Raw genomic sequence first — 27,367 nt, forward strand, 5'->3', positions numbered from 1 at the left:
GCCCCGTCTGGGAAGTGAGGAGCGCCTCTGCCCGGCCGCCCCGTCTGGGAAGTGAGGAGCACCTCTGCGCGGCCGCCCCGTCTGGGAAGTGAGGAGTGCCTCTGCCCGGCCGCCCCATCTGGGAAGTGAGGAGTGCCTCTGCCCGGCCACCCATCGTCTGGGATGTGAGGAGCGCCTCTGCCCAGCCGCCCCGTCCGGGAATTGAGGAGCCCCTCTGCCCAGCCGCCACCCCGTCTAGGAAGTGAGGAGCGTCTCTGCCCGGCCACCCCGTCTGGGAAGTGAGGAGCACCTCTGCCCGGCCGCCCTGTCTGGGATGTGGGGAGCGCCTCTGCCCGGCCGCCCCGTCTGGGAGGTCTGCCACGGAGGCCAGAAGCAATGTGGGGGCTGGATGTGGTGGCTCACGCCTGTAGTCCCAGTACTCTGGGAGGCTGAGGCGGGTTGATCACTTGAGGCTAGGAGCTGGAGACCAGCCTGGCCAACATGGCGAAACATATGAAAAATACAACTGTCAAACCAACCAACGAACCAAGCGACAACAAAACAGGTCTACCCTGGAGTCATACTCTAATTTTTTCTATTTTCCTCCCTTTCTGATCCTTTATCCCACTTTCTTTTTCTTCCTCTTCCTTCTCCTTCTTCTTTGTCAAATAGAGGATTGAGTTATTATCATTGATCCATACAAAGTCCCTCTCTCATTTATTTTCTTTAATTCCCACCCCCCATTTCTATTCCCCATCTTCCCATGTGCAACCTTCCTAATATGTTTGATATGCATCTTTTTGTTCGTATGTACTTTTAGAAAATGTTTATTGTTTTGTGTGCAAAAAAAATAAAATAAAAAAAGAAAAAAATGCAGAAATTAGAGCAAAGAAACGTTTATATAAATTTCATAAATGAGATGATTCATTTACAAATAACCATCAAATATTTCCATAAAGCATGCTTTCTAGCTATGATAGATTGAAGAGACATTTGAACAAATTGATTAGTATACTCCCAATTTTAGTTTTCTTTGTAATGCCCCAGCATTAAAAACTTTGAAACAACTTAATAAATAAAAAAAAAGACTCTTGTTTTGAAATATCAACTAACAGTAGTATATGCATTGTATTCTTTTATATTGGATTTCTCTAAAATCAGGAACACCTGTGGTGATGAGGTTTTAAAAGAACCATAGAAAATGTGTCTTAGGGAGAGAGATCTCCAGGTATAGGATACCCACAGTTTAAGAAGATAACCTGATGCTTCTCTTCTATCGGCAGACCTTATTTATCATTTTGGGGAAAAAAAATAAAAGCCTTAGGACACTAATCCTGATGAATAGTATAGAAAGAGGTGATTGCTTGTTGTCATAAATGTGCCACTTTGACCACTTATGATCTCCAGGAGTGAAAAAAATTGTAATTACTAAGAAAGGAACAAAGACTATGATAACCTTAAGTGTTTAGGTCAGAGGTAAAAGCCAAAAATATTGGATCCCATTGAGCCAGTAGTTGAGCATAGCTTTAGTCAAGATAATCTCGGCTATTTTAGTGGCTGCCCTACTAATTTTTTGGGCCTTCACCTAGTTGCAACTGTGGCAGCTGAGAATTGTAATCCGTTTTGTTTGGACAATATTTTCCTCCTACCAGAACTTTCTAGCCATGGAAAATTTTTTAGAGTAAGGGAAGAAATAACCTATTTTGGAAATTAGCTTGGATTACACTTTCTAAAATCTTCCTCCCCAGTGCCCAGTACCAGAGGTCGGGTAGAGGAGGACGCTTCCCCAAAATACTTGAATGTGCGGAAGAAGTATGCCTGCTAAGCTTTTTATTTCTTTTCAGTGTGGATATTTGTCCCTTACAGTAAAAAGAAGACAAATTATTGGTTTAAATCCAGTTTGTCTGACTAGAATATTGGGCAAATTACTCTATGGCATGTAATAGTTAATGGGGTCAGTGGCTTTTAAAGCTCCTGGCACTGGTTGGCATTTTTCTTTGGTCAGACTTCTACATTCAGCTGCCACCCAGGTTTCTACTTGACATTGTTCACTTAGCTTTCCTCATACTAAAAAGAAAAGCAGATTTAACACAAGCTGAATGGACTTGATTTGTGATCCAGACCGGAACAGATGAGGCAGTGCGAGTATAAACGAAGCTTATAAAAGCCAGGCTGTCACATAAACTGAAGCTGCCTTGGCCAAGCCCACAGTAACTGCAAGTTGATGGCAGAATTGAGAGCAGATCAAGGGCTTACCTTGTCTAGTTGTACTTCCTTATGCATGTTTCTTGAACTAGTTAGAATTTTTTAACTGGGCTGCATTTGAAATATCCAAATACTATTTTGCAATCAAAGAAGGGTATTATGGGTGAATGTCTGCCAGTATTTTAAATGGAAACAATGAAAAGTCTATAAAATCCAATAGAAATTTGAAATTTAGCTCCTAGAAATGAAGTATATGGTGGGGAAATGTAGAGAAGGTTATCTTAATGCTATATCAATATATTGCCTTCTGTTAGACTCTGTGAAGAACGGTTGCCCAGTAGGAAATGATACGCAGTTTGCTCAGAGCAGTACTTTTTGCAGCTAACAAACCTGAGCTTCCGACTCACATAAGAAGGCTTACTTGAGTAGGACTCCTGATTTTTGTCTGAGCTTCAAATAAGACAGCTGAATCTTTGGTCCAGTAGTGTTTGGAGTGGGGACTTTGGGCTAATTTAGAGTTCTCCTCCAGAAGTTCTCCATCCTAAAAATCCTTTCCTCTGGTTATTTCTACTGGTAGGACAGAAGGAAACTTAATTTTAAAGAAGCTCAGCCCTGGTGCAGTGGTCTGTGCCTGTAATCCCAGCATTTTGGGAGGCCAAGGCAGGCAGATTGCTTGAGCTTAGGAGTTTGGGACCAGCCTGGGCAACATGGTGACACCTCATCTCTACAAAAAATACAAAAAATTAGCCAGGCGTTGTGGTGCACACCTGTAGTCCTGGCTACCCTGGAGGCTGAGGTGGGAGGATTGCTTGAGCCTAGGAGGTCACAGCTGTAGGGAGCCGTGATAGCACCACTGTACTGCAGTCTGGGTGGCAGAGTAAGACCCTGTCTCAAGAAAAAAAATAAAATAAAAAGTATCCTCAGCTGCTTAATTCAGTTGCAACTTGTAACTCTGGTAGCTTTTCACTGTTTATACCTAACACTTTGTCTCCTCATACTTGTTCTTTTATTTTTTGTTTAACAGCTTTATTGAGATATAATCTACATATCATATAATTCACCCAGTTTACTCATTTAAAGTGTACATGCGTTGGTTTTTAGAATAGTCACAGAGTTGTACAGCCATCACCACAATCTAATTTTAGAACATTTTTATCGCCCTGAAAATAAAGCTGATATCCATTAGCAGGCAATCCCTATTTCTCTCACCCTCTCTCCCAGCCCTAAGCAACCACTAATCTACTTTCTGTCTCTATAGATTTGCCTATTCTGGATGTTCTGTAAATGGATTCATATAAATGGGTTTTTGAGTTAGGCTCCTTTTACTTAGCATGTTTTCAAAGGTCATCCATGGTATAGTATGTATCAGTACATCATTCCTTTTTATGACCAAATAATACTACATTTTGTGGATAATACCACCTTTTATTTATCCATTCATCATTTGATAGACATTTGAGTTGTTTCCACTTTTTTGCTGTTATGAATAATGCTGTATATACATGTGTGTACAACTTTTTGGGTGGACATATGTTTTCGTTTCTCTTGGGTTTATGCATATGAGACTTAGATTGTGTCCCTGGCCTTGAAATGTAGTAGAATGGATCTGGCCAAACATAATGACTCTCCATTTTAATTTTGAAAATTGAAAGATTCTGCAATATGGAATTAATTGGTCAGAAGCCAGTAGTGAAAACCATCCTTTTTGGTTTGGGGTGAGGGAGGTTGTTTGGTTTTTGTTTATTTATTTATATTTAAATATAAGGTCTTGCTCTGTCACCCAGGCTGGAGTGCAGTGGCATGATCACAGCTCACTAGTCTCAAGCAGTCCCCCGCCTCAGCCTCCCAAAGTGCTGAGATTAAGAAAACTGTTCTGTATGAGAAGGAAAGAGGGAGAAGAAAGGAAAGGCTTTCAGACTTGCTGACCATTTAAACAAATGCACCAACCCATTTGCCAACCTACTTTTTTTCTTCCTGCCTCTATCCACTTCTTGTACATAATAGTATTTCATCTCATAATTAACAGCTATTAGTTAACTGAAGGAAAATTATGTAGATTTCAAGACCAATGTGAGAACAAGTTATACTGGCATTCATGGTTATGTGACTATGTCAGTCACCTTAGACTTTAATAAGGGCAAGATCTGAGTGGGCAAGAATGAGGTTTTTTTGTTCACAGATTTTCATATATGATAGTACATTATTTATCTCCTGCTATCTAAAGCCTCAGATTTCCTAGGAATATGAGGAAATTTATAATAGTTAAAACAAAGAAATTTCAACTTAGTTTGACAAAATGTATAAGAACAAGTGAAGATTCAAATAATGGTTGGCCATTTTAAAGAACCTAATAATATGTTCAGGAGAATATATATCCCTTATGTGGCATACTTAATATATACTCTCATTGGCCGGGCACGGTGGCTCATGCCTGTAATCCCAGCACTTTGGGAGGCTGAGGCAGGCAGATCACAAGGTCAGGAAATCAAGACCATCCTGGCTAACACGGTGAAACTCGTCTCTACTAAAAATACAAAAAATTAGCCAGGCATGGTGGGGGGCACCTGTAATCTCAGCTACTCGGGAGGCTGAGGCAGGAGAATGGCATGAACCCAGGAGGCGGAGCTTGCAGAGCCAAGATCGCGCCACTGCACTCCGGCCTGGGCGACAGCGAGACTCTGTCTCAAAAAAAATACACACACACACACACACACACACGTACATACGTGTGTGTGTGTGTGTGTGTGTGTGTATATGTTTTTGAGACAGTCTCACTCTGTCGCCCAGGCTGGAGTTCAGTGGCGTGATCTCAGCTCTGCAAGCTCTAGCATGGGTTTTAATTTTTTTTTGAGACAGAGTCTTGCTCTGTCGCCCACAGTGGAGTGTAGTGACTGATATTATGAGAGTATATATACATACACACACATACACACGTATATATATATTTATATGTATGTATATGTATAAATATATATATTTATACATGTATGAATATATGTATAAATATGAATGTATATATTTATATATGGATATTATGAGAGTATACCCACATATATGTGTATATATGTATGTATATTTATATACATATATGCATATGTATATACATATATACGTGTGTGTATATATATTTTTTGAGACGGAGTCTCGCTCTGTATATATATATACATAGATACGTGTGTGTGTGTGTGTGTGTGTGTATATATACTCTCATTATAATATCAGTCACTACACTCCAGTGTGGGTGACAGAGCGAGACTCCATCTCAAAAAAAAATTAATAATATCAGTCACTAATATGAAAATCGTTTTAAACTATTGACCTTATTCTAGAGAGAATCCAAAAGTCTTCTTAGGTCAAATGCAACCAAAGCATATGATTATAGAAATAGGAATGAAAAAATGGTTAGCTTTTTAAAAGTTATGGATAATTCGTCTAACACTGCACTACTACACCCATTTTCAAAGTGCCCTCATTGCTACCTTCAGTGGGCCTGAAAACAGCCAGTGAGTGCTACCTCTGCCTAACAGATCTCACCAACAAGTCTCTTATCAACATCCACCATAATACAAAACTGAGACTGGTCTCAAGTGTACCTTTCACAGGACAGACATAAATTTTAATGTAGTATAGACTAAAAGCAAATGTATTAAGATGCAGTCTAGCAGTCTGTCCATTTTAAAAGAAGTCAATAATCATTTAATTTCTATGTCTAATTAGAGTCCTTTAATGAATCAGAACTTTCTTTTACAAAAGTCACTAAGGTAGAAGGAATCCTCTCTGTCAACATTAGAATGGAGAATAATTATCCTTTGGTTTGTAAATTTCACCAGGTGATCTCCAACAGCATCTCCAAGCAATGTTCATATTACTTCGCCCAGAAGACAACATCAGGCTGGTAAGTTAGTGGTGTCATCATAATTTTCTCCTCAAAAGACTATCTAAGATAGCCAAAATTGAACAGTCATTTTTACATCCCAACACAGTGCTGAGAACTATGTGAAGTAAGAGAGAAGATAATGTGGAGTGTTATGAAATAATTTGATGGTTTAAGACTGTTGGTAAGCACCAATTTGTAAGTTATTAACTATAATAACAATTGAAGTTCAGAAAATGGAGAAAAACCTTGGGGATTTGACCTAGATTAGGAAGGTTTATGTAGTCAGTGGAGCTTGAGTTGACTCTTGAAAGATGATGAGATTTGGATTGGTAGAAAGAAATTATTCTAGATAAGGACTTAACAACAAGCAAAAACACACATAGGGAAGGATAAGGAGGGGGAGCGAAATGGCCAAAGATTGATGCTGGCTTCAGACTCAGGAGACGTGGACTTAGGTCCTTACTAATCATACGATACTGGACAAGTTACTTTACCCCATCTGTGCCCATTTCCTCATCTCCTGACTACCTCTCACGTTGAGAGGGTCAACTGGACATGAAAACATACTGCATAGTGCAAAATGCTCTCTAAGTATGGGGATTATTATTATTATTATTGGTAAGATAGAGACTAGAAAACAAGGCAGGCAAATACGGATTTAGTGCTGTAAACTGGAGGTCTCAAACTGGCAGTGTATAGGCCAGAGATACATTTTCTTTGGATCACAGTGTATTTTAAAAAAATGTAAGCCACAATTTTAAAGTTAGGTGAGGTCTAGCATGGGTTCTTAATTTACCATAAACCTCTTTGTGAGACGGAGTCTTGCTCTGTTGCCCAGGCTGGAGTGCAGTGGCACAATCTCGGCTCACTGCAACCTCCGCCTCCCAGGTTCGATCAATTCTCCTGCCTTGGCTTCCCGAGCAGCTGAGACTACAGGCGCACGCTACCATGCTCAGCTAATTTTTGTATTTTTAGTAGAGATGGGGTTTCACCATATTGGCCAGGCTGGTCTCAAACTCCTGACCTCGTGATCCACCCACCTTGGCCTCCCAAAGTGCTAGGATTACAGGCGTGAACCACAGTGCCCAGCCCCTATTGTCTTCTTAAGTCAAGTGTCACCGTTTGTCATCATTCCTGCACTGTTGTAGTAGTACCTCCAATAAAACTAGGAAAACAAAACTGAGATGAGCATATTTCTTTGTGGAAATTGGAAAGTATTTCTACCCATTCAATATTCACGTGGCTTACTTTCCTTGTTTACATTTCCCATCTGAGCCTCTCAGAGGTGTCCAATCATTTGGCTTCCCTGGACCACATTGGAAAAAGAATTGTCTTGGGCCACATATAAAATACACTAACGATAGCTGATGAGCTTAAAAAAAAAATCACAATATCTCATAATGTTTTCAGAAAGTTTATGAATTTATGCTGGGCCACATTCAAAGCCATCTTGGGCCACATGTGAGACCCATAGGCCACAGGTTTCACAAGCTTGCTGCCTGCTCTAGATTACTAACTAAAGGTAGTACCTCTCCCTTTTCAATAAGCAGTTGTGAAACATTACAGGTTTTTGAGCCAAAGAATGCCATGGGACAGCTATAGTAGTTAGGGAAGATTCCTTAGAAGCTAATACAGAATAGAGAGGAGGAAAAGATCATTTTAAATCAGGGAGGCCTGCTAGGGTAGTTATTGCAGTAATCTAGGTATGTGGTAATGAGTCCTTTGATTAGAATATATAAAAATTTAAAGGAATCCTTTCATAGTTATTTTATATCTTAATTTTAATTTTTTAAATGTTTTATATCCTAACCAAAAGTAACATTATACATTTATATAAATCTTGTCTGTATTTCTTGATATATTTCTTTCTTAAATAAGTATCTAAGGCCAGGCACAGTAGCTCACGCCTGTAATCCCAACACTTTGGAAGGCCAAGGTGGGCAGATTATTTGAGGTCAGGAGTTCGAGACCAGGCTGGCCAACATGGTAAAACCCCGTCTCTACTAAAAATACAAAAATTAGCGAGCTGTGGTGGCACACACCTGTAGTCCCAGCTTCTCAGGAGGCTGAGGCAGGAGAATCACTTGAACCCGAGAGGTGATGGTTGCAGTGAGCCGAGATTGCGCCATTACACTCCAACCTGGACAGCAGAACGAGATTCCGTCTCAAAAAATAATAATAATGTTATTATTGTTATTTAAAAGGGAACGGGGGGATGCCATTCTTACAGTATTAATAATCTGGAGTGATTGGGGTGTGGTGGCTCATGTCTGTAATCCTAGCACTTTGGGAGGCCAAGGCAGGAGGATCGCTTGAGCCCAGGAGTTCAAGACCAGCCTAGGCAACATGGCAAAACCCTGTCTCTACAAAAAGTAAAAAATTGGCTGGGCATAGTGACATGCCAGCTACTTGGGAGGCTGAGGTAGGAGTATTGCCTGAGCCTGGCAGGTCAAGGCTGTAGTGAGCCATGATCACACCACTGCCCTCAACCTGGGCAACATGCAAGACCCTCTCATAATTGGCATCATCATCATCTGAAGCAATGATTCTCAAACTTTAAAGTAAATCAGAATCACCTGGAGAGCTTTGTTCAATCACCAGTTGGTGGACTCCACACGCAGAGTTTGATTAGTAAAGGGGAAGCAGAGATAATTTGTATTTTTAAGCCAGTTTTGAAACACTGCTGATGCTGCTGATCCAGGAATCACACTTGGAGTACACCTCTTTGAAAACCCGTAACAACAGTCACTTGCACATACTGGATGCCCAATAAATATTTGCTGATAGCTTTCAACATTTGTGTGTTTTGGTAAAGCTAAAGCTTTAAAGAGATCTAACATCACTTTATCGTTTTCTCATTGATAACCTGGAATTTGGTTTGAACCTCTAAATATTAAAATAATTTTAACTACATAGAGACTTGGAAGAACATGAAGGAAGCAGTTACGAAGGTAGAGCTGGCAATTCTTTTCTTACTAAAATATGCATCTTCAGCTGCTTTACATTTATGAAATACAAATTCGGAAAATGTAACTGATGCCTCTGAATTCAAAGTTCAAATGACAAGCCGTTTTACAGTTGTTTTGAGTTGTTACAAACACATAGTCATTATGTTTCAGATTATTGAGTGAGTCATCTTCAAGAAAATGAGTCAATGCATTGTATGACTTTGGACAAATTAGCACTTCTCTAACTGAAAGGAGCATTTGTAGACTCAAAGCAAAGGCTTTTGTTTTGAGTTAAATTTGGAATGCTGAAACTCTTAAGATTTGTGCAGAAGGTTAAAAGTTTGATAGTCAACTTGCTTTTTTTTTTCTTTTTTATTTATTTATATATTTTTTGAGACGGAGTCTTGCTCTGTCGCCCAGGCTGGTGTGCAGTGGCTCGATCTCGGCCCATTGCAACCTCTGCCTCCTGGGTTCAAGTGATTCTCCTGTCTCAGCCCCCCGAGTAGCTGGGATTACAGGCACACGCCACCATACCCGGCTAATTGTATTTTTAGTAGAGACAGGCTTTCACCATGTTGGCTAGGCTGGTCTTGAACTCCTGACCTCAAGTGATCTGCCCATCTCGGCCTCCCAAAGTGCTGGGATTACAGGCATGAGCCACCGCGCCCGGCTGAAAGTCTTGCCTTTATTTTTTAAATAACCCAACCAAACCACACATTTTGCTTTAGCATTGAAAATAGGCCAGGCGCGGTGGCTCACGCCTATAATCCCAGCAATTTGGGAGGCCGAGGCGGGCGGATCACGAGGTCAGGAGATCGAGACCATCCTGGCTAACACGGTGAAACCCCGTCTCTACTAAAAATACAAAAAATTAGCCGGGCACGGTGGCAGGCGCCTGTAGTCTCAGCTACTCAGGAGGCTGAGGCAGGAGAATGGCGTGAACCCGGGAGGCAGAGCTTGCAGTGAGCCAAGGTCACGCCACTGCACTCCAGCCTGGGCGACAGAGCTAGACTCTGTCTCAAAAAAGAAAGAAAATAGGATGAAGCCAATCTTTCCCTCCAGGGAAGTTCTGTGTTCCAAATACAGGCATCAAGCATTAACTGTAGTACTTAGGAAAACTGTAGCTAGTAAAATAAAGGAAGTGGTTTTATAGTACTCTTGCACGTTACCAAAGATCAACCATTTAATTAAAACATTAATTTGAGAAATTAAGAATTTTCAAGACATTTGAAGTAACTTTCAATTGATGTTCTTAACTAAAGCTGAAGTGTTAATAAGGTACAAAGAGGTCTTTTTTGAGTACTTTGCAGGAGAATTTAAGAAAATGAGAACTTTATGATTTTGGTTTTCATCATATGTTGCTTTCTAAAATGGAAATTGGTTTATTTTTTCTAGCTATGAATGTATTATGTGGGGTTTTTTTTCTCCCAAACAATGCAGAAAGGTATAAATAAAGTAAAAATCACTCCATTCTACATTCTGAGAAAATCGTTCTCAGCAATTTGGATAAGTATCCTTCCACTCTTTTTTTAAGTATGTATATATGAGAAAGAGAGAGAGAGAGAGAGTGTGTGTGTGTGTGTGTGTGTGTGTGTGTGTGTGTGTGTGTGTAAAGAGAGGAAGAGCATTGTTTTGTTTCTACGAAAATGTGATAAAAATAGAAATACCTTTTTGTAACCTACTTTCTTCATAGTTTATCATGGATATCTTTCCATGTCAATAAATAAATCATGGTTTTTAATGGCTACACAGAATATAATTCATATTTAAGAATTTCATAGAGACAGACTGATTTAAAAAAAAATTCAGAGACTTCCTCAATCTCTAATCTTTTTCTTTTGAAGACAGTGTTCTTTAGTTTACTAGTGTCACAAGTGAAGCCTGTTTTAATTTTGGCTATTGATTTTGCTTCATTCTTTTGACTAGCATTTAATATTTACCTACTTTTGGAACCTTTCTCTCTGATGGATTGGGTGAACTGCCTGTCTTAGACATTGGGCCTTTATAATGTAGTTTACTGGGGGTAATTAATTTCTTTTCACCAAGAGTCTTACATCATGCACACAGGGGCATGCATGTAAGACTCTTGGTGTAAAGAAATTAAGTCTTTTTTTTTTTTTTTTTGAGACAGAGTTTCACTCTTGCCCAGGCTGCAGTACAATGGCATAATCTTGGCTCACCACAACCTCTGCCTCCCAGGTTCAAGCGATTCTCCTGCCTCAGCCTCCTGAATAGCTGGGATTACGGGCATACGCCACCACGCCTGGCTAATTTTTTGTATTTTTAGGAGAGACGGGGTTTATCCATATTGGTCAGGCTGGTCTCGAACTCCCGACCTCAGGTGATCTGCCTGCCTTGGCTTCCCAAAGTGCTGGGATTATAGGCGTGAGCCACTGCGTCCAGCAGTGAAAAGAAATTAAAGGCAAAGGTACAGTTTAAGCTTAAGGAGGAGTATTTCCTGATGTTAGATGATGCTGAGGAGAGAAGCTCTTTTTTTTTTTTTTTTTGAGGTGGATCTCGCTTTCTCACCGAGGCTGGAATGCAGTGGTGTGTTCTCGGCTTACTGCAGCCTCTGCCTCCTGGGTTCAACCGATTCTCATGACTCAGCCTCCTGAGTAGCTGGGATTACAGGTACATGCCATGATGCCCCGCTAATTTTTGTATTTTTAGTAGAGGCCGGGTTTCACTATCATGGCCGGGCTAGTTTCAAACTCCTGACTTCAAGTGATCCACCGCCTCAGCCTCCCAAAGTGCTGGGATTACAGGTGTGAGCCACTGCTGTAAGCCAAGAGCCGCTCTTTTATCAGGTGGTGTTTGTAAACTGCTTGTAATTAGGTTAAGCATTTAAATTGGATGCCGAGGGAATAGCATTATTCTTTAATAGATGAGCTTTGAAAACAGGTTGGGTTCTTCAGGAATAAAGAGGCAGGGGATGGCTTCTCAGACCTACTTCAGTCCTAAGATTGCTGGATCCAATTCACCTGTAACTTGTAATAGGATTCCACATTGAGGCAGTAAATGTAGTTTCTTGGAAATATAATCTCAGTTACTATTGCTGCCAAGTTTTAAAATCCAGAATATTGTTTTGTTTAGACAATTAAAATGTACTTCAGTAGTGTCCTTTTCAAGGAGAACTTTAGTTGATTAATCAAATGCATCTCAATTATTGTCTTATTCCGGTCATTGATTTCAATGTAGGTTCTGGAGACTGAAGAAACATTGGAAATGCTGTCATTTTCAAAATTAGGATATTATGTAAAAAATTGCCATTTTAAATTTATTTGATTGTGTTAATAAATTAAATTATTAGATTTTGCTTAATCTTATCTCCAACAGAGGAATATGAAATAAACCTCAAACCAGGATGGGCGTTAGACTTTTCCTTATGGCTGTGGCACATAGATTTTTAATTCCTTAACCTAGAATCTTGAAGCTTAAAAGGAACTTTTTTTTTTTTTTTTGAGAGTCTCACTTGCCCTGTCGCCCAGGCTGGAGTGGAGTGGCGTGATCTCAACCTACTGCAACCTCCTCCTCCTGGGTTCCAGCAATTCTCCTGCCTCAGCCTCCTGAGTAGCTGGGATTATAGACACACGCCACCACACCCAGCTAATTTTTTTTGTATTTTTAGTAGAGAGAGGATTTTGCCATGTTGGCCAGGCTGATCTCAAACTCCTGACCTCAAGCGATACGCCTGCCTCAGCCTCCCAAAGTTTTGGGATTACAGGCGTGAGCCACTGCGCCCGGCCTAAAAGGAACTTTAAAGTCTTGGGTTTATCCCCTCACATTTCAGAATTTTTTCTTCAAAGATTTTTATCTCATCCTTCTAATTAGGATATAGGTGTTGAATTAATACTGTAGGTACTGTCTAGAGGCCTGTGATCAAATTCCAGGAACTCGTAAGTGCTATTCTTCCATTTAAGAAGCTTAAAATTGACCAGTCTGGACAACATGGTGAAACTCCATCTCTACCAAAGATACAAAAAATTAGCCAAGCATGGTGGTGGGCACTTCTGGTCCCAGCTCTTCGGGAGGCTGAGGTGGGAGGATTGCTTGACCCTGGGGGGCAGAGGTTGCAGATCACCCCACTGCATTCCAGCCTGGGTAACAGAGTGAAACATAAAAACAAAAAAGAAGGTTAAAATTGAATAGATCTGAGATATGCATGTTATTCAAGCCTAAGTCAGTATTAAATCTCTGGGGCCCTTCTCATTAGGTTTGGGAACTTCTGTTACAGTTTGAGTAAGCAAGGGAGAGCCAAACATTTGAAATGCTTTTGATATTATAAAATAAACTTTAAAGAGACAACTAGCCGGGCGCAATGGCTCCCACCTGTAATCCGAGCACTTTGGGAGGCCTAGGCGGGTGGATCACAAGGTCAAGAGATGGAGAGCATCCTGGCCAACATGGTGAAACCCCATCTCTACTAAAAACACAAAAATTAGCCAGGCGCAGTGGCAGGTGCCTGTAATCCCGTTTACTTGGGAGGCTGAGGCAGGAGAATCGCTTGAACCTGGGGGGCAGAGGTTGCAGTGAGCCAAGATCACACCACTGCACTTCAGCCTGGGGGGCAGAGGTTGCAGTGAGCCAAGATCACACCACTGCACTTCAGCCTGGGTGGCAGAGTGAGACTCCATCTCAAAAAAAAAAAAAAAAAAAAACCACTAATGTTTTCAGTGAATATCACTTACAAAGAAACTCTTGCAGCCCACTTCTAATTTGGCTGGTAACTTGCACTATAGATAATACTTATGAAAGTTATATTTTTCCTTTTATCAGCTTTGACTTAGCCAATCAGTTGGCGTAGGAGCTGTAGATAAATTGTCAGAAACAAAGTTCAGTTGTTCCCAGGCCATTTGTATTTGAGCCTTGCCAGAAATTCCTGGAGCGTTGACAGAGAATAAAAGAGCCTCTAACATATTCAGGAAACTTGGGCCAAGGGAGGCCCAAATATAAATATGTAATAATATGCAAGATCTTGTTTATAAGAAAATCCAGTTTACCTGCACCAGGATTTCTGATTAATTAACATGTTGTAGAGTGTTTCTACAATCAGAGAAAGAGTCAGTACTGCCTCCCGGTGTGCCACATGTACATTTACTATTTATTCATTGTTCTTTGTGTATAATGTCCCACCCTTGATCCCAGCCTTCTAGATCTTAGTCCATTTAAATGTTAGTTCCGTCTAGCTTCTTATAAGTGAATTTGGTTTTAAATGCTCAATTGCTTCATGGAACGTGAAGTCAAAAGTACAGCTCTCTATCTTACGCATTTGGCATCAGAATGGTAAGCATTACATTCTTGTTATATCCGTTCTTATTAGAAACAAGATTTAATGTAGCCACTTCTGCCATTTGTGCTTCCCTAGCTTTTCCTAGGAGTATCAGAATAGAGACAAAAAGATAGCCATGGGAGTCTCACCTCTGCCTTGCTAAATGGGTCATTTGAGCCGTGTAACTATGCCTCTTTTTCCCTTGGCCTGGCCATTTTGGAATAGTGACAGAGTTAAGAGGGAGACTGCAAGAACAGCAGCATTGAAAAAAAAATTCCAAATAGAAATTTCTGACAAATATAATGAGCCAGTTGATGGATTAGAATTCTGTTTCTCTAAGGAATAGGGGTTATTTTATGCAGAAGAATTTGCCTCCAGAGCACATTTTTCTGGCTTCAAAGATCTGTCATTTTACCAGGTGGGTGGCTCATGCCTGTAATCCCAGCAGTTTGGGAGGCTGAGGTGGGTGGATCACCTGAGGCAGGAGTTCGAGACCAGCCTGGCCATCTGGCCAACATGGTAAAACCCTGTCTCTATAAAAATACAAAAATTAGCCAGGCGTGGTGGCATGCACCTGTAATAATCCCAGTTACCTGGGAGGCTGAGGCAGGAGAATCGCTTGAACCCAGGAAGCAGAGGTTGCAGTGAGCCAAGATCACGCCATTGCACTCCAGCCTGGGTGACAGAGGGAGACCTTGTCTCAAAAAAAAAAGAAAGAAAAGGCTGGGTGCAGTGGCTCGTGCCTGTAATCCTAGCACTTTGGGAGGCCGAGGCAGGTGGATTGCCTGAGTTCAGAGTTCGAGACCAGCCTGGGCAATGCAGTGAAACCCCATCTGTACTAAAATACAAAAAAAAAAATTAGCCGGGCGTGGCAGCATGTGCCTGTAGTCCCAGCTACCCAAGAGGCTGAGGCAGGAGAATTGCTTGAACCTGAGAGGTGGAGGTTGCAGTGAGCCGAGATCACACCACTGCACTCCAGCCTGAGAGACAGAGCAAGACTCCGTCTCTTAAAACAAAAAAAAAACCTGTCATTTTTAAACTATTATTAACAAATGAAAGAAGAGTAGCCTAGACTATACACTCGATGAGGGCATAGATCATGTCTCTCTCTTCTACCACTGAATCCTCAGCACTTGGCATTGTTATTGTATATATAATATATGTGTAATAAATATTTGAATGTGTTGCCTGTAGTTGTTTTATTTTTAAGGCTTATAAGATACCTTTTTGAACTTATGAAGGCCGGGTGCGGTGGCTCACGCCTGTAAACCCCAACATCTTGTGAGGCTGAGGTGGGCAGACCACCTGAGCTTGGGAGTTCGAGACCAGCCTGACCAACATGGAGAAACCCCGTCTCTACTAAAAATACAAAATTAGCTGGACGTGGTGGCTCATGCCTATAATCCCAGCTACTCGGGAGGCTGAGGCAGGAGAATCGCTTGAACTTGGGAGGCAGAGGTTGTGGTGAGCCGAGATCACACCATTGCACTCCAGCCTGAGCAACAAAAAAAAAAAAAAAAAAAAAATACATTTCATAAATCATTACTGACTTTTTTTTTTTTTTGAACAGATCTCACTCGTACTAGGTGGAGGCATGGCTGACTCACTCACTGCAACTCCCTCTGGTTCATGATCCTCTGCCTCATTTATGATACTGGATTACAGGTGTCCACACCACCCCACTATTTTTGTATTTTGGTAGAGACATGTTTCACCATGTTGGCCAGGCTGGTCTTGAATCTGACCTCAGGTGACTGCCTACCTTGGCCTCCAAATCTGGATTTGGTCATGAGCATACCGGGATTACATTTTAAAACATCAACTTTGTCTGATTTTTTTTTTTTTTTTTTTTTTTTTGAACTTGTCCCCAGGTGGCTCACTGCAAGCTCCGCCTCCCGGGTTCACGCCATTCTCCTGCCTCAGCCTCTCCGAGTAGCTGGGACTACAGGCGCCCGCCACCACGCCCGGCTAATTTTTTGTATTTTTAGTAGAGACGGGGTTTCACCGTGGTCTTGATCTCCTGACCTCGTGATCCGCCCGCCTCGGCCTCCCAAAGTGCTGGGATTACAAGCGTGAGCCACCGCGCCCGGCCCCTTTTGTCTGATTTCTTTCATCTGTCCCCACTCCCTGTTAAATTTTTTTGTTGGAACATTTTAAAGTAAAATTCAGAAACCATGTCATTTCACTCCAGGTACTTAAGAAAAAGTCACAGTAACCACAATGCTGTTATTACATTAACAGTAAATCCTTAATTTCATCTAAGACCCTGTCCATATTCAAATTTTCTGAGGGTCCTTTTAAAATTTAATTAAGCAATAAATTAAAACTTTTGACAAAAAATGAGAAGTTCCTGAAAATGCAATCTCCTTTAATTATCACTGAAACTAAAGAAATTCTTATAGTGCATTAACGTGCAGGAATTCAGTATAGCAAAGTCAGTACTCCCCTTAGATGATGCTAATAGTTTGCTCCATATTATAATTGTTTGTGGGATTTGCATCTCTGAGACCAATGCTCACATTCATATACCTCACATTTCCCTCTTCAGTCATTATTACACACTGTGGTAATTAGTACAAATTACGCTAATAACAAACATCTTATTGAGCATTTACTGTGTGCCAAGCACTGTGCTTTACATGTATTATTTTATAAGATTCTTAAAACAACCTGACAGATATTATTATCTCTCCCTCCAATTAATTTAGTAACTTACCAAAGGTTTTACAGCTAGTATACGAGCTGAGACTTTAATTTATGTCTCCTAACTACTGGCTCTGCTGCCTTCCTGAGTATGCTTTAAGATGCTGATAAAAAAAAGGGTTGAAATGATCTGAAATTAATGTCCTAAATTTCATAATTTCTCTGTTGTCTGCTAACTTCCAGGCTGTAAGACTGGAAAGTACTTACCAGAATCGAACACGCTATATGGTAGTGGTTTCAACTAATGGTAGACAAGACACTGAAGAAAGCATCGTCCTAGGAATGGATTTCTCCTCTAATGACAGGTATGGTGGTACCATTTCAAAATGTGAAAACTGCTTTTTAAGTAACCTGTTCCAGTTGTTTTTTTTTGTTTTTGTTTTTTGGGTTTTTTTTGGCGGGGACAGAGTGTCATCACTCTGTTGCCCAGACTGGAGTGCAGTGGCTCAATCTCGGCTCACTGCAACCTCCACCTCCCGGGTCCAAGCGATTGTCCTGCCTCAGCCTCCTGAGTAGCTGGGATTACAGGTGTGTACCACTATGCCCAACTAATTTTTGTATTTTTAGTAGAGACGGGGTTTTGCTAATTGGCCAGTTTCAAACTCCTGACCTCAAGTGATCCACCCGCCTCAGCCTCCCAAAGTGCTGAGATTACAGGCGTGAGCCACCGTGCCTGGCCCCAGTTGCCTTTTATCACAAAAATATCTTGTGCAGTTCTGCTGTTAAAGTACAAGACATAAAACTAAAGAACATAAGTATCTTAGCCACAGTCTTGAGAAACAAGAATGTTTAGTGAATGTCTTTGGTCGTGTGTTTCTAATTTACCATTATTCCATACCTTCATCTGATCTTTAGATAGTCACAATATAAAGCAAGTGGTTTCAAAGTTACATTTCCAGGGAAAAAAAAGCTGCCTTTTTAGTTCTTTTTTTGAGACAGTGTATCGCTCTGTTGCCCAGGCTGAAGTGCCGTGATGCAGTCACAGCTCACTACAGCCTCAAATTCCTCCTGGGCTCTAGGAATCCTTCCACCTCAGCCTCCTAAGTAGCTAGAAGTACAGGCATGCACCACCATACCCAGCTATTTGGGTTTTTTGTTTGTTTGTTTGTTTTTTCCTTATTTTTCTGGAGACGAGATTTCCTTATGTTGGCCAGGCTGGTCTTTGAACTCCTGGGCTTAAGCGTTCCTCCCACTTTGGCTTCCCAAAGTGCTGGGATTACAGGCATGAGCCTTGCACCTGGCCTACTCTATTGTAGTCAGTAATGATTCACTTTGGTGATTCTAGGGCACCTACCCTTTGTGGTTGTATACCAGTGGTCCCAGATTCAAAGAGATCCCACTTAAACTACAATCTGTTTTGTTTATCCATGTCCTTAAACCTTGCTTTTACCAAATGCTATGCCTCCTTTTTCCTTCTATTGAGTAAAAAGGATGGTGCGGGGGCGGGGATGGGGTGGTGTGGGATGGCTACTTAAACTCAAAGCAGAACTTTTTATGTACCTTTGGCTTTAGCTGTACTTTACATTCTATGATGAAAGATAACACACAACACCTGGCCTTTTCGTGTGTCCTTAAGGTTTGTTGCTTTCCTTTATTTTTCCCACTTTTTCTGGAGAAACCTTCGGAAGACTTTGGAATGTGGCTGCTAAGCAGATCTTTACGCTCTGGATAATCAGCCTCAGGAAATCCTGCCAGATGTCTCAAAGCATTGACTTCCTGGTTCAGGATTAGAATGGAACTATGGGGTAGCTAGGGGTGTGACCCAGGCCTAGGGAAATTTAGTCACAAAGAGAGGAGGAGCCTGGGAATGATTCTAATTGTCCTGAGGTTGAGAGGAAAAAATCACTTTGTCACTAGAAAGTTTCCCAAACCAATGTTTACCTTATTCCTATATAGAAGTCAACCTGAAAATGACTTGGGGGTTCACAGGGATTCCCAAAGCCAAAGTTATTAACTTGTATACCACTTAACAGCATTTAATTGTAGGCTCTGAATTTACACAGGCTTGTAAACCATATTTAGGAAGCTTTCTCCTGCATGGTTTTAACTTCTGATTCAGCAACAGAGCTTTCAGTAAGCATTTTCCTATAACAGCACCTACCTTGTTTATATTCATTAGGATTTTAGGACCTCTAATTTAGTTTTTTAATCTTTCTAGATCTGTATTGTCCAGTATAGTAGCCACTAACCATATGTGCCCCTTCCTTCCTGCCTGCCTGCCTTCCTTCCTTCTTTCATCTTCCTTCCTTTCTTTTCTCTTCTTTTCTTTTTTCCTTTTTGTGAAGAACACAGTCTCTCTGTGTTGCCCAGGCTGGTCTCAACTCCTGAGCTCCTGCCTCTGCCTTCCTGAGTGCTGGGATTATAGGCTTGAGCCACTGCATACAGCATGCATGTGTCTTTTTAAATAGATTAAAATTAAATGAAATTTCAATTCCTCAGTTCTAACTAGTCACATTTCAAGTATTCAGTAACCGTATGTGCTAGTGGCTATCGTATTAGACAGTACATGTTTAGAACATTTTCCATTCTTGCAGAAAGTTCAGTTGGACAGCACTGTTCCAGCTCATATTTCCTTTGTTCAGTTCTCCCTGACCCCCTCCCTTGAAAACCCTATAAAACAAGAACAGGAACCTCATGAAGCTTCAATTGAATCTTCCCCTAGAGACAGAAGACAATAACTGCAGATTCTCTTGACCCAGAATATGAGCAAGCACACGTCTAATCATTTCTCTTTCACTTTGTCCTAAACTTTACCAGAAAGAATGCATTTTAATATAGGTACCCAGTAGTTTATACTCAGTAAATTATATTTATCTTTTGCCAATGGCCCTGTCTGAATCATATCTGACCAGTGTCACTAGCCAAAGGAAATTATAGTTTATAGAAGACAAATTTAAGACATGAAAAGCTAGAAACTAGTTTTCATTCTGTTTGCTAAACTTGCTATTATGAAATTCCCATACATCCTCTGCTTTAATGAGTTCCTTGAACAGTAAGAAGTCTCAAATGCTCAGGTAATCTAAAATCATTTCTGTGTCCGTTGTTGTTGAAGGAATTTGAATTTGTATCATTTCATATCTGAGAATGTAAATGTTAATGCTTCAAAATAATATTAAGCCAAAGTGGAACCCAGATTATGACAAGTACAAATAGTTCTTAATAATACGTTGCAGCCAATTCATTTAGCCCATTTAAGTTCTTTGAGTATTATGTTTTAATAATTTTTTAATATGCAGCATAATCTTGGTTTCTAAAGTGCAACATATATTTTAAGTTATAAAATAATAGAGCTTCATGGTTTTTTGGGGTTTTTTTTTCCATTTCTTTTTGTACCCCTAACACCTTGAAATGTCTGGTACATAGTAGGCACTAAATAAATTTTTATTGAATGAGTTGAATATTTACTAAAATAAGTAGTTATACTTTAATGGAGAAAAATCTTGAGAGACTGAGGTAACCTGGATAAAAATACCAAGTGTGCCTTATTCAGGCCTTTCCTTCCTGTTGTGTGAAAAAGCTACTTTTTTTTTTTTTTTTTTTTCAGACAGTCTCACTCTGTGGCCAGGCCGGAGTGCAGTGCTGCAATCTCAGCTCACTGCAACCTCCCTCCGTCTCCTGGATTCAAGCGATTCTCCTGCCTCAGCCTCCCGAGCAGCTGGGACTACAGGCGCACACTACCATGCCCAGCTAATTTTTGTATTTTTAGTAGACAGGGTTTCACCATGTTGACCAGGATGGTCTCGATCTCTTGACCTCGTGATCCGCCCGCCTCTGCTTCCCAAAGTGCTGGGATTACAGCCACCATGCCCTGCTGAGAAAGCTACTTCTTAATGTAAAAAAGCATTCTGGCCTGAATACGAGCCAAAAATGTAATGTCGATTCCTGTATATCAATGTCACTTGTCCAAAGGTTAACCAAAATCTGGTCACAAGCTTATAGATCACACTCTTTTGCAGCTTCTGTATCTTTTTATATAGTTAATTTCTAGATTTGTCATTGGGCTACCAACCCATCATATTTATACTCCAAATTGTACTTGTTGCAATGGCGCAAATCTCAGCTCACTGCAACTTCCACCTCCCAGGTTCAAGCGATTCTCCTGCTTCAGCCTCCCGAGTAGCTGGGATTACAGGCGTCTGTCTGCCCCTGCGCCCAGCTAATTTTTGTATTTTTAGTGTAGAGACGGGGTTTTGCCATGTTGGCCAGGCTGGTCTTGAACTCCTGACCTCAGGTGATCTGCCCACCTCGGCCTCCCAAAGTGCTGGGATTACAGGCGTGAGTCACCGTGCCTGGCCTGGAATCACTCTTAAGGTGTTAAGTAGCATAGGCCAGCAAATGTAGTGGAAAGTCCAACTAAGGGCTAGCCTCCTTTAGCCCTGCAGTGACTAACAGTTAAAGTTTGGTATTCATTATGTTGTTTTTAAAGTATGATGCTTTCCCCTTCCCCCAGTCACTTTCAGATACATTAGAGCACCCATTACAGATTCATATTCAACATTTGTTTTACAGGACAGTACATTCACATATATTGTTTTATTTTAAGTATATTATGTCTTTATACCTATACCTATGACAATAGGTTTTATTATTCACAGTTCAAGATGAAGAAATTAAGGCTGAGAGGTTAAATAATTTGTTTAAAAAAAGTTGTAATACTGAAGGAAATCAATCCCAGATCTTTTGGCATAGTAGATGTTCAATAAGTGGTAATGACTATTACATTTTAGGCACTTAGACACTATTTTACCCTTTTATTTGTTACTTAATCTTCAAAACAGTGCAATGAAGAAGATATTTTTATCCCAGTTTTACAAATGAAGAAATTAAGGCACAAAACAATTAAGTAATTTGCCTAAGATTATACAGTTGCTGGGCGTGGTGGCTCACGCCTGTAATCCCAGCACTTTGGGAGGCCAAGGCGGGTGGATCACCTGAGGTTGGGAGTTCAAGACCAGCCTGACCAATATGGAGAAACCCCATCTCTACTAAAAATACAAAATTAGCTGGGCGTGGGAGTGCATGCCTGTAATTCCAGCTACTCAGGAGGCTGAGACAGGAGAATCGCTTGAACCAGGAGGTGGAGGTTGCAGTGAGCCGATATCACACCATTGCACTCCAGCCTGGACAACAAGAGCGAAACTCCATCTTAAAAATAAAAAAAAAATAAAAATAAATTTTAAAAAAAGATTATACAGTTAGTGCAAGAAACCAGGTTCCAGAGCCCATAACCATACTGTGAACACAGGTTCCAGAGCTCTTAACCATACTGTGGTTTTCCACAGTATGGTTATGCCAGATTCTTTCTAGTACACCATGCTGCCGCTCTAGATAGATTGGCATGGAGCATCATACAAGCCTTTCGGAGACTAGGCAGAGTGGGAAAGCAGTTACAGCAGCCTTAAGGAGAGACAGTGGCAGTGGCCTAGGGTAGGTTACTGTTTCCCAGAGAAGAGATGTGGTAGAGCATACAGTCAGGGGTCCATGGCTTTCTGTACCAACCTCTTCCATTAACTTACAGCCCTTCCTGGGCTAGTGTGAGATTGAAATAGCATTTTAGGCCGGGTGCAGTGGCTCATGCCTGTAATCCCAACACTTTGGGAGGCTGAGACGGGTGGATCACTCTGAGGCCAGGAGTTTGAGACCAGCCTGGTCAACATGGCAAAACCTCATCTCTGCTAAAAATACAAAAATTAGCCGGGCATGGTGGCACATGTGTATAATCTCAGCTACTCGGGAGGCTGAGGCAGGAAAATCACTTGAATCCAGGAAGTGGAGGTTGCAGTGAGCCGAGATTATGCCACTGTCCTCCAGCCTGGGCGACAGAGGGAGACTCTGTCTCAAAAAAAAAAGAAAAAAGAAAGAAATAGTATTTTTAAATACCATACTAGGGCTACCCTTTTGTTGGTTGTTGACATTTCTATTAACTGTGTTTCAGCAGTGCTAGTTCAGTGCACAGTCACAAAGCAGTGTTTCATTGATTTAAGTTGTGTTATGTCCATTTCGCCTATCTTGATCACAAACTATTAACAATTACTTCTTTACATTTTTTAATTCCCTTTGCCTTTTAGACTATTGAGTGTGTTCTGGTGTTAAGTAAATCTGTGTAAACCTCAGAATTAGAGGCAAATCACACATCCCAAGCTCTCCAGCAACCAGCAACAGTTACTGGCATTAAAAACAATCCTTGAGACTGGGCACCATGGCTCATGTCCGTAATCCCAGCACTTTGGGAGGCTGAGGTGGGTGGATCAGGACTTCGAGACTAGCCTGGCCAACATGGTGAAACCCCATCTCTACTAAAAGTACAAAAAAATTAGCTGGGCGTGGTGGCGCTCGCCTGTAATCCCAGCTACTGGGGAGGCTAAGGCAGGGGAATTGCTTGAACCCGGGAGGCAGAGGTTTCAGTGAGCCGAGACTGCACCACTGCACTCCAGCCTGGGCAACAGAGTAAGACTCCATCTCAAAAAAAAAAAAAAAAATCCTTGGAGTTGAGTTGGACACTGTACTCTGTGCTAAGACCTGCCAAATGCAAGTCAGCAGCAATCATCTGCATTTTTTAGATAGTGGCCATTTGCAAGATGACAATGTAGGAAGGGGAGTCAGTAAGTTTTCTTCATTAAATATTTAAGGAACTGACTCACTATCTCTTTAAAACAGCTCCTGAGGACATACATGAGATTAATAATAATATGATAGAAATTTCTTCACTGTAACACTTATGCCAGAATTTAAAATTTAAGGGTTTATCCTTGGTGTTGAAAGAGTTAGTAAACAAAAGACTGCTTCCCAGAGTAATGGGGAGTAACTTGTGGACTATTTCTTGTCTTGCAGTAGCACTTGTACCATGGGCTTAGTTTTGCCTCTCTGGAGCGACACGCTAATTCATTTGGATGGTGATGGGTAAGAGATTTCCTTTTTTATTCTGTTACAGAAAGCCAAGGGGTGGGGCCCCATCTTACTGCACATTCATTCAGCTGAAAGGGTGGCCCAGTGTGCCAACTGAACTTTCATGTCAACAGCTGAATGAGTCCTTTTAAACTCCTGTTTTGTAAAGTGGAGTAAAAATACGACTTGCCAGGGTCTCTCACTTGTGTTCTTCTAGGCCGACTGTGGTAGGAATCAAGACAAAGAAGAACTAGTTTGTTGGCTCTTTAATCTGAGCATGTGGGACTGTTGCAATACTCTCCCAAAGGATGATGTGTTCTGTTTCAAATAACCTCTTGCTGCCTCTGCCAGCTGTCAGCCTACAGTATAACCTCTTTCCTGTGCCAGTTCCTTCCAATGACCCCACCCCTACCCTACCTCCTAATGTTTTTAGAATGTGTCCCCAAGAGACCAAGATGTTTGCTCCAGTTTATAAAACCAGGGCCAGATTTGCTAAGAACCCACAAGACTTCCAAATAGAAATATACAGAACAATTTGTCCATAGCTACAACTGGGAAACTGTATTTAATTCCCTAACTCCAATATGGGAATCCATTCATTTTGCCTGATAGATGAAGTCAGACAATTTGTCAAAGCTTTTTGGTCAAGTCTTACACTCTAGTTAAAACTTCTATATGAAATGCCTGATGATTCCCTCTACGGAGCCAGTTGTTTTTAGCCTGGGATACATCCATGAAAACTCACAATTCAAATAACCTACCCTAATTTGTGGATTTTTGTCTTGTTCTCATTTGTCCTTAGTGGGTTCAGTGTATCGACGGATAACAGAGTTCACATATTCAAACCTGTATCTGTGCAGGCAATGTGGTAAGATGACTTTTACTATCTCTACAAAAGTGTTTTAATGTTATTGGAGGAATATTTTGTAAGAAATGTTTGAAATGGTACAATTTGCTATGAAAATGCTAAATGACCTGTTTGTGTAACCATCGTAGTTAAAGATGACCTAGAAATGCAATATTCAAATTGTTGCAGTTGGAAGGCCTTGAGTATTGGTGAACAAGTGAAATTCAGAGGAATTCAGCCTATTCTTAGGCTCTGGCAGAGACTTAACGGTTTAGATAAGCCAGCTGATACTGAGTTTTATTAGGGACATATTGACTAAGTTAGTTACTTAGTGGACTAAGACTGCTATGCATTAACTATTCCTTTTTTTTTTTTTTTTTTGAGACGGAGCCTCACTCTGTTGCCCAGGCTGGAGTGCAGTGGCGCGATCTCAGCTCACTGCAACCTCTGCCTCCCGGGTTCAGGCGATTCTCCTACCTCAGCCTCCCGAGTAGCTGGGACTATAGGCATGTTTCACCACGCCTGGCTAATTTTTTTGTATTTTTTAGTAGAGACAGGGTTTCACCATATTGGCCAGGCTGATCTTGAACTCCTGACCCCGCCTTGGCCTCCCAAAGTGCTGGGATTACAGGCGTGAGCCACTGCGCCTGGCCTGCATTAGCTATTTCCTAAGGTAACCAGGGATAGCATTTGTTACTTTATGGATAGATAAATTTCCATTTAAACTGCTGGTGGCTATTTGCACAATGCAAATAAAGCCTAGAGAAAACATTATACTTGCTAATAACCGTCAGCTGGCATATGGACATTTCAGGGCTATTTGCTACATGCCAGATGCTTTGCATGGATTATATTTAATCATCATACCAAGCCCCCAAAATAATATTAGCCCTTTATTATGGGTGAGAAAACATGCTTTGGATGGGTTACATAACTGCCCTGAGAGTATTTCTTACATTTAGACAGGATAGATATCTCTCTCTCTCTCTCTCTCTCTGATATCTCTCTCTCTCCCTCTTTTAAAGAGACAGGGTCTCCCTCTGTCGCCCAGGCTGGAGTGCAGTGGTGCAATCATAGCTTACGGCAGCCTCCAACTCCTGGGCTTGAGTGTTCTTCCTACCTCAGCCTCCTAAGCAGCTATGACTGCAGGCATGTGCTACTACACCTGGCTAATTTTTTTTAAATTTTTTTTGTAGAGGTGGGGGCCTCTCTGTGTTGCCCAGGCTGGTCTTGAACTCCTGGCCTCAAGCAATCCTCCTGCCTTGGCCTCCCAACGTGCTGGGATTGGAGGTGTGAGCCACTGCACCTGGCCTCTTATTCTCTTATTTTAGATTATCTAGAAAATTATCTAATATAACCAGAGAATGATGTGACCAAGATTCAGAATCCATTCCCCAGTCAGGGATTTGAATTTCAGTTTCCTATTCAGCTGCCTGTTAGGTAGTAGAAGTCCCCACGAGGAGTGGAATGGATAGAATGCAAGCAAAACAAGAAATAAAAGAGCCTGAAAAAGACCCCAGGGAGATAATCGAACCCTGAAAACAGAATTGATAGGATGGAGGTGGGTGGAGTCCAAAGACACACTGAAAAATTAAGTCTTATCATTTCCTGCAGTGATTGAGATAGAACAGTTTCAGGTCATGTGTTTAGACCAGATTTTTAGAGTTAGGGCATATTTTGCAGGTAAGTTTCTCATGGAAAACAGGAAATTTACGACCTCCTTTGACTAAGGCTCAGTTAAAGACAATTGACTTATCTATTCCTGAGTAACAAGTAAAACCAAACAGCAGTAACAACGATAAATGACAGCATTTTCAGGTATATTTTGGGGAAGAGTACAGAGCAGTCTTAATTCAAGTAATAACCTGAAATCAAGCTTTGATGTTCTAAAGCAAGCTTGTCCAACCCGTGGCGCATAGGCCACATGCAGCCCAGGACGGCTTTGCATGCGGCCCAACACAAATTCATAAAACTTTCCTAAAATTCTAATCCAAATTCATAAAACTTTCCTAAAATATGATGAGTTTTTTTGCAATTTTTTTTTTAAGCTCATCAGCTATCATTACCGTATTTTGTGTGTGGCCCAAGACAGTTCTTCCAATGTGGCCCAGGGAAGCCAAAAAATTGGACACCCCTGTGAAAGTAAACTGACTGGTCCTAGCTCTTATTGCAAAATATACTTTTCTTGAGGTACCTTATAGGGAGTAGTGAGTTGAAGTCACAGGGGGAAAAAAATAGATGATGTGTGGATCAAAGCAACATTTAGACCAGGTGTTTCCTTCACAGGAAGATAGTTACTGCAGCCTCCCACTCCGATGCAGCTGGAGTATCTGAGGTGGCTAGGCCTTGAGTGTATTTTAGGACAGTTGCACCAGACTCTGTGGCATATGCTTTTGGAGCATGTGTTTCCTAGATGAAGAAACATGCATTAGGCATCCTGTAAGTTACACTAAGCTGGCTCTTACCTTTGAATCTGTGTAATGAAACTGAAATTCTCAGAGTATTCTCTTGAGACTTTGGCTTACTTTGAATAATAGAAAGCATTTTTAAAAGACTCTGCGACTTTGTTTTTAAGGAAAAATGTGTTTTCCTAATAAAAATGGACTGACACATTTTTCTCTTATTAAATTGGTTTGAATTTGTTTTCTTAATTT

General features: G+C 41.0%; 1 protein-coding gene across 12 annotated transcripts in view; it reads left to right on the forward strand.

Moving 5' to 3' along the window:
* The window catches only part of SSH2 (slingshot protein phosphatase 2), a 313,558-nt gene that overhangs the window by 235,647 nt on the left and 50,544 nt on the right, over positions 1–27,367 (forward strand). For 7 of the 12 annotated variants that reach the window (XM_058444977.1, XM_032163114.2, XM_058444971.1 and 4 more), the window contains 4 exons: positions 6,015–6,079; positions 17,165–17,286; positions 23,813–23,881; positions 24,669–24,734. In XM_058444977.1, coding sequence (XP_058300960.1) covers positions 6,015–6,079; positions 17,165–17,286; positions 23,813–23,881; positions 24,669–24,734 — 322 coding nt within the window. Of the gene's footprint in view, positions 1–6,014; positions 6,080–17,164; positions 17,287–19,320; positions 19,996–23,812; positions 23,882–24,668; positions 24,735–27,367 lie in introns of those variants that run through there. The other 5 variants (XM_058444972.1, XM_058444973.1, XM_032163110.2 and 2 more) reach the window with 3 other exon arrangements.

This window comes from Hylobates moloch, unplaced genomic scaffold (assembly GCF_009828535.3).
Source record: "Hylobates moloch isolate HMO894 unplaced genomic scaffold, HMol_V3 SCAFFOLD_10, whole genome shotgun sequence".
Classification (NCBI taxonomy): Eukaryota; Metazoa; Chordata; class Mammalia; order Primates; family Hylobatidae; genus Hylobates; species Hylobates moloch.